We start from the raw sequence: 10,286 nt of genomic DNA, 5'->3' as shown, positions 1-10,286 counted from the left end.
GCAAAACTATAAATTCTTAGACGATTACCTAGGAGAAAACCTAGATGATCTTGGGTATGGTGATGACTTTTATAGATTCAACACCAAACACAGGACACAATAAAACAAAAATTTATAAGCTGGACTTCAATAAAATGAAAAACTTCTGACCTGTGAAAGAACACGTTAAGAGAATGAGAAGAAAACCCACAGACCGGGAGAAAATATTTGCAAAGGACAAATCTAATAAAGAGCTGTTGGCTAAAATGCTAAAAGAACACTTAAAACCCCCAAATAAGAAAACAAACAACTTGATTAATAAATGGTCAAAGGCCTTATGAGACACATCCCTAAGGAAGATAAACAGATGGCAGCTAAGTACATAAAAAAAATCCTCCACTTCATACTTCATCTGGAAAATGCAAATTACAACACAGATACAGGCACACAGCTATTAGAATGACCCCAATCCAGATACTGACAATACCAACCGATGAAAAGGTTGTGGAGCAAAAGAACACTTATTCACTCTGCCTGGTGACAGCACCCACAATGTTCATGCTGTAATGCGGGTGACATGCCCCCATGATGTGCACACTTGATGTAGGTGACAGTGCCCTATGTGATGGACTAGAAATTGTAATGCAGGAGGCAATCCCCCACTTGTCGTCCCAGGGTCCCTGCCCTTTGCCCAGGTCAGGGAATTAGCAGAGTTGTGTAACCTCATGCCTGGAAGGCGTGAATAAAGTACTACGTTGTTGCTGAGTTCTGTGGGTGGGAGACACCCTGTGGCCCCTGTGTGGGTTCGATGGGGCTTGGCGAGGGGCATCCCGGACGTTTGAGGTTGACCGATGTGTCCATAGACATATTAAGGTCTCTGTGCAGAGAGCTGGAGAGTGTGGACTTCCTGGGGGACATCACGGGCCCAGTCTGGTGCAGCAGCCTTTTCTCCTCATTGAAGTCATGGACACTTTTAACCATCTATGAAACCACAGAACTCATCACCAAAAAATGATCATCAACGCTTAACCATACAACATTATGCCTAACATAGCAGAGAGGCTAGGGATTTCCCGCAGCCCGTGGGCAGACTCTTCGCTGCTACACGGGGCAGTGAATCCTGGCTGGAAATGACTCACACGGTTCATCTGGGGTGAGCAGCAGAATCGAGACGGGACGGCTCAGGTCTCTTCTCTCCTTCCAAGATTCTTCCATCGCCTCATGCCTCCCACCCCACCCAAGTATGGCAACGACTCTTCTATCCATTACCCTGCCCTGCACTCCCCACTGCCAGCTTCTTACGGTGTGGTTTTGAGTGGCAGCGGGATGCCGTGGGTCTTCTAAATGCCCTCAAACTTGAGAGAACATCAGGGTCCTCTGGAGAGCTTGTGAAAACAGAGGGCCAGCCCCCATCGCCGAGCTTCTGGGTCAAGGGTCTGGGTGGGACCTGGGAGTATGCATTTCTATCCAGGCCCAGGTGATGTGAGTCTGGTCTAGACCGTGACTGAGGCCGCTGGTGCAGGAGGAGGGCAAGGGAGTGATTACCCTTGAGCGCCATCCACGTGTCTGGCACTTGTATCCCAACCCCAGTGGCACCCCAAATGGGAATGCAGGGTGGGTGACCGGCCAAAGTAGAGATTAAACCCTGGTTTTTCCACGGGGCCCTCGGGCACCGGCCCCGCCCCGTGCACACTGTTTGAGCTCCTGTGTTTAGGATCTGGGCTGTGTTGACGTGACAAAAGCGAGGTTTGCTTTTCCACTTTGACAGCGGGGGGAGGAGACTTGCCCTCAGTTTGCGGAGCGGTGACCTTCATTGCTCAGGAGCCGGGCAGCAGGCCAGGCCTTTGCAAGATTTGCATCATTCGCTGTGTCCATCGATCGCGGAAGACGGAAGAACATCTTTTTGTTTTTCCCCCCCGGGTTGAAAACAACCTCCCTTGGAGGTTCCCCTGGATTGCAGCGATCTCTCCCTTTGAAAATCTGATTTTGCCCTTGACCTTTGCATTGTTTTTCAGAGCAGCGATTGCCCAATTTTCCAGCTGGTGGTGAGTAAGCAGCTCGTAACACGGAGGCAGAATTGGAAACAGCAGGTGACGGAAGGCCCCACGCAGTTTCATCATCGTCTGCTCTGTGAGCGCACCCTGTGGCTGAGGATGGTGGTGACAGCTCACATTTATGCAGGGCTGACTGTGCCAGCCTCTGCATTATCCCCATTTTATAGACACGGAAACTGAGGCGCAGGGAGGTTACGTGATATGCAGGACGTGGAATCCAAGGTGCCAGCGCAGGAGGTCTTGCTGGGGAGCTCCCACGCCTGCCCTTCAGGGGTTGATGAAACTCTTGGAGCTGAGTTCTTGGAGCTGCAACCAGAGGCGGTGTGCTGTGAAGCGTCATGAAAGTAGCAGCAAAGACGCTGTGTGCAGCCCCATTCAGGTCGTGTCTTCTCCTGGGGCCACACAGGGAGACTGCCCAGATTACATGCAGCTCCTCTGCTTTTCTGTGATGGCAACAGTGGTCTCCTTTCCTCTGCAGGCACAAAATTTACAATGCGGGATTAAGAAGCAGAGTGCCAGGCATCTTCTGTGTCACTGGAGCTCCACGAGTGTAATGCCTTGTTTTGCCTAGTTGGTAAGATACAGATTCTGTAGCTGGCACCGAAAACTTCCTATATGTACCCCCAAAGCTACTTTTCACCCCTGTCCCCCCAAATATACTCCCAATTGCCCTCGCACACACAGATAATATTGACCCTTCCTTACATCATCCTTACGTCTATGCGGTTCAGCATGAAGGGTACCAGCTTCGGTTTGGGCAAAGGGGGGCTTCACTCCCAGCTGGTGTGATAAGCCCTACCTCTTGAGCTCTTGGGGAGGACCCCTGGCAAGTCTGGCGAGCACAGCCAGGCGCCGGTACCTACAGTTCACGTATAGGAGACCACGGCTCCCCATCCCCCCACCACGCCCTGCTCCCATGCTCTGCATCCAGGAGTGCCTGGTTCTTGGACTCTAGAGTCCTTAAGAGGATGGGCTGGGGCACCATTAGTGCCCTGGGCATGGATGGGGCAGGGGCCTCTGTGAGCCTGTCCCCTGCCCACCCAGCCTGGCAGGAGACAACACAGGTAAATGCAGGTTTATGTAGCTCTTCAGCTACAGTGCCCCTAACCCATTGTCACAGTCTTCGGGAACGCAGAGGGGGCACCTCATTCTACCTGGGAGCTGCCGGGAAGGCTTCTCAGGGAAGAGGAACTTCAGGTGGATCCTGAGGGATGGAAAAGGGGCAGAACATCTTCACCAACACCGTGAAGACGTGGATGACAGAGAGATGTGAATGATAGGGGGACGCGGACGGTAGGGGGACGTGGATGGTAGGGAGACGCGGATGGTAGGGGGACGTGGATGGTCGGGAGACGTGGATGATAGGGGGACACGGACGGTACGGGGACACGGACGGTAGGGTGAGGAAAATTCACTCATGGAGAAAATTCACTCAGCAAGAAGAAAGTCATGGAGGTATGATGGTGGGTTTTTTTCTTCTTGAGTTGGGGTGGAGGGACATTAAGCCTGGAAAATGAGCTGGAGTCTGCAGGGCTGGGATTAGGGGAGGCTCCGAGTCTATGACACGTAGGGAGGGGCTCCCTCCCCCACCACCCTGCAGCTCAGTGCCCCCAGCAGGAGCGCCCCCTCATGCTAATAGGGACCAGACCTTGGGGTCAGACCACGGGGGGCATGGAAGGCCAGGCCAGGCTGTGGATGCCAGCCAGTGGGCGGTGGGGCCTGGGATTCAGGATGCACCCAGAAATGAGCACAACAGAAGCCACCTCTTGACCTTCCAGGAGAGAGGGGACAGATGGCCCACACAGGCCTCGAGGAAGAGCCCTGTCCGTTTGTGTTGACGGGGTTGGAAGCAGGGAGAGCTCTCTCTGGGTTGGTGGTCATTTGGTTTGCTGCTGCTATGAGGCAAGCCTAGGAAACATTTGGGAAATCGATTCACCAGGAGACGAATTTCCACTACGTGCAGGATGAAGGAGACCTCAGAGAGGGAGGGAGGGACCTCACCGGGCGAGTGCACACTGGGTGAACTGTACAGAGCTGGCAAATTGCCAGGCACACAGTAGGTGGGGCCCAGATATTTACCAGGTGATTCTCTCTTTCATGTGTGTCATGAAGAAAACGTTTCAAGTGGGCACGCTGATTCTAAATCGAGGAAGTCCAGAGAGAACATTCAGGGCACAAGTTCTTTTGGGGAGATGAAATCCTTTAGAAACTCACCTCAGAAATAAAGTGAAAAAAGTCAAAACCATTGGTCTGCTCCTGAACCAGACACTGACCTTTGCTTTGTAAAAATAATGACCAACATGACCGTGAACATCCAACTGCAACTGTTTTCACCAACCTTAGTTTGATTGTTCCTGAGGACATGCTGGGGGGCAGGGGTGACAAGTTATTGATATAACAGTGGCAGAACACAAGGCAAGTAACTTTCCCCAGGCCACGGAGCCAATGAAGTCACCAGAAAAAAAAGCTAGTAAATTAATTTCAATTTGTTTCTTTTTGAGATAGATAATATAACTGATAATGTAATTACCTGATAATACCAAAAAAAAAAAAAAAAAAACAAAGAAAACATAGTATTTACTAGATAATGTGAATCTAGAAGGATAAAAAAGAGTGTGAAGGGAAACCAGTCTCTTCCCCAGTCACCTAACGTCACACCTCCCCTCCAAGGCAGGCAGTGGTAGCAGTTCCTTCATATTCGTCTCAGAATACTCAATACATTTAGCATCACAGTGACATATTCATATTCCTTTTTTGTACACAAACAATGGCATATTCTGTGCCTTGTTAGTTTTACTTCACTTGGAAATTTTACTTCACTTGCATGATATTACAAACCTTGGAGATTTTTCTCCATCAGTAAATATACAGCTGTCTTGTTCTTGTCAGTAGCTGCCTGGTTTCCAGGGACCGGGTGCCAGTGAGGGCACCTGCAGTACCTGGACAAGGGCAGGGCCATATCTCACTGTCTTTGAAGGTACAGTGACATTTTTCTTTCCACTCAAGAGGATATGCAGAAACAGGAATTCTAACTAGAGAGAAAGCCTTGGTCATCAACCCCTGATAAAAATCTGGTCTGAGGCTGAAAGTCAGAGGAAGCTGGGGTCTGGGCTTGGTTCTGCACCCTCGCCCTGTCTCTGAATGGCTCTGAGCCCCTCTCTCTCTGTAAGCTCAGTTAACAAGGTGGGTCTCTGGGGGCTGTGGTGACATTAGCGAGGGCGGCATCAGCCCTGGGAGGAACTGCCCCTTTCCTTCCTTCTTTCCTCCTGGGAAAGGCTCTCAAGACAGCAGTTAAGGGGCCCGTTGGTCTTCTTTCTGCAGAGGGAGAAACAGTTCTGGGCTTTGCCACTGAGAAGCTGCCAGGGCTTTCAAACACCTGGCTTCTATCTAAGTCCATCCTTCCTTCCTCTGCCTGGGCCTTGATTTCCCCACTTGAAAACTGGCCAATGCGCTGGCCTTGCCCAGCTTATCTCTCTTGCTTTCCCTGGGTCTTCCGGGGACCGCCGGCAGACTCAGCCTGAAGATGCCCCTTGAACGAAACAAGCAAGCGCCACCCTCCACTTGGCTGTGCGCTCCTGGCTGGAATTGCACTTTGGCTCCAGGTCTGAACCCTAACGACAGGACAAACACTGTCTGAAACCTGGACCGTTTGCCCTCCTTCTACCCACGGTTTGCGCAGGGCAGTGCGCCTACAACCAAAACAAACTTATTTTGAACACGGGCCGCGAGCACGCGGCGCCGCCAATCATTAACCGCTGGTTCAGGTGGTCCGGCCGGCGCCCTTCATAAGGCGCACCCGGTGCCCAGCGAGCATCAGCCACCGCCCAGCCAGCATCGGCCAGCGCGCCGCCGCCACCGCCTAGCGAACACCGGCTCTGACCGCCACCGCTGCCTGGCGATGCCCCAAGTCCCGGCTGTCCGCGCCTGGCCGCTTCTGCTCTCGCTGGCCGTTCAGCTCGGCTCAGCCGCTGACGCTCCCCAGCCCTGGCGCTGCGCGCCCTGCTCCGCCGAGAGGCTGGCGCTCTGCCCTCCCGTGCCCGCCTCGTGCCCGGAGCTCACCCGGCCCGCCGGCTGCGGCTGTTGCCCCACGTGCGCCCTGCCTCTGGACGCCGCATGCGGCGTGGCTACTGCGCGCTGCGCCCATGGGCTCAGCTGCCGCGCCTTGCCCGGGGAGCCTCGGCCCCTGTACGCCCTCACCCGCGGCCAGGGCGCCTGCATGCCCGCGCCCAGCGTCGAGGCCACAGGTACCAACCGTCTCCCCGCCCGGGTCCCTCCCCTGGGACAGATGGGGTGGGGACTGGGGCGGGCAGAGGGCTGGGGCTCCACCAAAGCTCACAGCCAGTGGGGAGCAAACCCGGCCAGGCTCTGAGCTTGCAGCCAAAACCTGTAAGGGGAAAGGATTTGTCACCCAGATGAACTCCATCGTTGTGTGGTCCTGCATGGGGCGCTTAGGATAAGGCAGGACACACGCAACTTGGTGGGAGAGCTGGGGGAGGGAGCCCAGACTGCCTGGGCAGCCCACTGATCTATAGAAACCCAGAAGAGGGAGGCGATGGGGTGCCTGGGCAGCGGGGTGCCACTCCAGCCGCCCCTGGCTCTCCTCCCTGCCAATGCATTAGTTTCCGGGAAGACATGCAGTGGGAGCCTGTACCGCTGGCCTCCTGGGAGGTGTTTGGAATGTCCTTTGAAATATATGTCCTGTGCAGACAGTATGTGCTTCCCAGATGTTTACAGAACATAATGTGAAAGTTCAGGCTAAAAACTTCACTTGCTTTCATTGTCATAGAAAAACAGTGGTTGATGTGTGTGCTGCCTCTTCAGAACTTGACAGTCAGAACTTTCCTGAATTTAGCAGTGATTTATTTGTAGTGGGAAGCAGAGGAAATACACCCACCTCTACCCCCTCTCCCTACCTCCCTGTCGGGGCAGATGTATGTCCAGTGATTCCGTGATTCTTGGCGGGATCTTGTGGCTCTATGCCCTGATAGGGATCTGCTGGAGCGCGTCACCCTTCCACGGTGGGGACGGTTTTCCTCCTGGTTCTCTGCCTTCAGAGTCATCTCTGTGGTCCTCAAAGGAGAGGGTGTCCCCCCGGGTTCCCTCAGGAGAGCCAGTTCTCTATCATTCTGTCCATGCACCAGATCCAAACCCTAGGACTCTGCAAGAAATCTGGTGACCCTCCCTCTTCCCAGGGTTGCAAAGAAGTCACTCTGTGGGAAGGCAGAGCCTCTGGAAAAGAAGAGAGTAGAGCTGCAATCTAGACCCCACCTCTAAACAAACCCTACCACCTGTTCACAGGGAATTACTAAAATGCCCATTTTATGGATAGGAAAGCTGAGGATGGGGTCAGGAATTGAATTGTAATCCATGGCTTTCTCAGGGCTCTTCCCGGGCTTTGACAAATGTGCATTTGGCTACTTTAGAAGCAGAAACACAGGGCACTCTTGCCATTGGTATTGCTGTCGGGTCATCCCTCTACCTGGAAGCCATCAGAAGTTCCTTTAAAGAGGGAGTAGGCAAAACTCTGGGTCAGCATGGCCATCCTGTCCCAGTCCGGTTTTGCGGGAAGGGAAGCAGCTTCAGGGGAGGGGGGCACAGGTGCAGATGCTTCGGAGGGAGGCTCATGGGTTTTCGTTTTTCCATTTTCAGAGGCAAAGGACCCTGCCACCCTAGAGAACATGTCCCCTGAGAGCTCAGAGATGACCCAGGAGCAGCTTCTGGACAATTTCCACCTGATGGCTGAGTCCAGTGAGGACCTGCCCATCCTCTGGAACGCCATCAGTAATTATGAGAGCATGAGGGCTCTGGAGATCACAGACATCAAAAATCGGAAGGTGAGAGCCTCGGGGTAGGTGGAGCCTCTAGCCTGAATCTGCTGGGCCCTGCAGGTCCGCTCCCGAGCCCTGGATATAAACAAGTTCCTTCCCAAAGCCTAACAGACATTTCTCAGCTTAGCTTTGGGAACTTTTAACCCAAGGGCTTTCAGCAGTGGAGCCCTCTGGATGGAAAGAAAATGCAGTTCGTGCTGTGCAACCTTAGATACATTACTTCACGTCTCTGAGCTCATCTCTAAAATGAGGGTATCAGACTGGCGGTGTCTAAAGAGCACTGAGCTATTCTTAACATCCTCCTCCCCCATCCCATCTTCCCCCCACTTTTTAAGAAATTGTGGTAAAACATTCATAACATAAAATTTAGCATTTTAATCGTTTTAAAGTATAAAGTTTAGTTACATTAAGTACAGTCACATTATTCTGCTACTATCTAACATGACCGTCCATCCTGAGCACTTTTTCATCTTCCCAAACTGAAGCTCTATCCCCGTTAAGCGCTAACTCCCTTGTAGCATCTTAATTGATGTATGTTTTTAGTCCTACCACTTGAGGGCGACAAAGAATCAAAGTTGGAGTGACTTGGGTCGTTTGCGGAAAAAAAGAAAGAAAATCACTTCTGAAAACACGCATACCCAGAAAAGTGGAGATTGAACCATTTTCTAGACACTTCCGAGTTTAAGCTTGAAATGACGACAAATAGAGACAAGTTCATGCTTATCTCAGATTGTCCAGATGAACGCCTTAATCCTCAACGAATTTGGTTCATGTGAACCAACCTTGTAGATTACAGAGGAACGTTGTTCAAAATTTAGAAATCTCTGCTACGAAGTTCTCCGTTCACAGAGTTGTGCCCATTCTCCTTTCAACCAGATGACTGACGCCAGAATTACTCACGGGGGGCAGGAGGGTCGGAGAGCTCATGGCATTGGTGATGCTCTTGTCTCCTGCAAGTGTTTAGTGAATGTTCAGTGAGGGAGGGCATGGGGTTCCCATCCTTTATCTTAACAACTCAGAACAGAGACTAACCACCCAGGGAAAGTGGGTCCAGGCCTGTCCTCAGAGCCCACACAAAACCTCTTACATCCACTCCCCTTTTAGGCTAATAACACACTGTTTCTTGTCATTTATCCCAACGTCAAATTTTTCTTTCAGGAGCCCTGCCAGCGAGAACTCTACAAAGTGCTGGACAGATTAGCCAGGGAGCAGCAGAAGGCAGGAGACAAACTTTACAAATTTTATCTGCCAAACTGCAACAAGAATGGATTCTATCACAGCAAACAGGTATGTGCATCCTCGGACGATAGCCCCTGATGCCCACACCCCAGCCAAGCGCCCGCCTCTCAACAGACAGGGCGTCCAGCTCCAAGTGAGCAACGTAAAACCACGCAACAGATCATGTTACGCAAGACCCACCCCTCTGGGAGTAGGAGGCACTAGCCCCCTGGTAGCCTGAAGACCAGCTCCATGCTCAAAGCCTGTGTGCACTCGGAGGGGGGGGCCCTGAGCGGAGAGTCACTCCATCAGCTAGCAAATCTCAGCAGGTGGGGACCTTCACAGGCCCCTCACGTTCTGGATCTCAGTGTCTCACCTGTAGTGGAGAGGAACAGGACAATTCTGCTTAGGAAAGTGAGTATCTGTTTGGACATCTCTTACATTTTTTCTCCCTACAAAGGGAAATGAACTTTATAATTAAATATAATAGCATTTTTTGGGCTTGCCAGATAATAAGTGAGATTAAACAAACCAAGACCTAATTTTGAGGAGCCCTTTAGGACTCAGTGAAGCCTAGGTTCTGTGGATATTTCTGGGGGAAACTGGGGACCAGGAAGTGCTTTATAACAAACAAGGAATTTGGCAGGGGATACGACAGCAAGGTTGGCCACACATGGGCAGGCTCCCTCCGGGCTCAGACGCTCTGCCGTAGGGGCCGTGAAGCAGACAGTTCTGCGCACGCTGTACCATTCAACACACGCGTGACATCCTTATTGCATTGGGCACTTGCCCTTAGTCTCTATTTTACGAAGAGAACCAGGACGGTGTAGGATTTGCCCTCAGTCATGGTCACGGCCGGTTGGGGATGCCCACGGCCTGGCTCTCACCTGCTACGCTCTCCACACGGCACTGGGCAACACGGAGCTCCGCCACCCTCTCAGCTTCACAGGGGCTGCTGTTGACCTCGCTTCTTTTCTTTGCAGTGCGAGACATCCCTGGAAGGAGAGCCTGGGCTCTGCTGGTGTGTCTACCCTTGGAGCGGAAAGAAGATCCTGGGGTCCGTGGCAATCAGAGGGGACCCCAAATGCCATCAGTATTTTAACTTACAGAACTGAAAACAGATGCAATATGATCTATTCCTTCACATGAAATATTTAAGTACATATGATATTTATACTCTGGAATACACACACACTTATATATATAT

General features: G+C 51.9%; 1 protein-coding gene across 1 annotated transcript; it reads left to right on the top strand.

The window, feature by feature from the left end:
* The first annotated feature begins 5,856 nt into the window (after positions 1 to 5,856).
* Positions 5,857 to 10,229, top strand: IGFBP1 (insulin like growth factor binding protein 1). The gene is made up of 4 exons (XM_065883770.1): positions 5,857 to 6,277; positions 7,683 to 7,867; positions 9,020 to 9,148; positions 10,063 to 10,229. Exons 1-4 carry the CDS (start codon positions 5,932 to 5,934, stop codon positions 10,192 to 10,194), a joined length of 792 nt encoding a protein of 263 aa, XP_065739842.1. The 5' UTR covers positions 5,857 to 5,931; the 3' UTR covers positions 10,195 to 10,229.
* The last annotated feature ends 57 nt before the right edge of the window (positions 10,230 to 10,286 follow it).

Source organism: Phocoena phocoena, chromosome 9 (genome assembly GCF_963924675.1).
Source record: "Phocoena phocoena chromosome 9, mPhoPho1.1, whole genome shotgun sequence".
NCBI classification, from domain to species: domain Eukaryota; kingdom Metazoa; phylum Chordata; class Mammalia; order Artiodactyla; family Phocoenidae; genus Phocoena; species Phocoena phocoena.
This window is presented reverse-complemented; position numbering and strand designations above follow the sequence as displayed.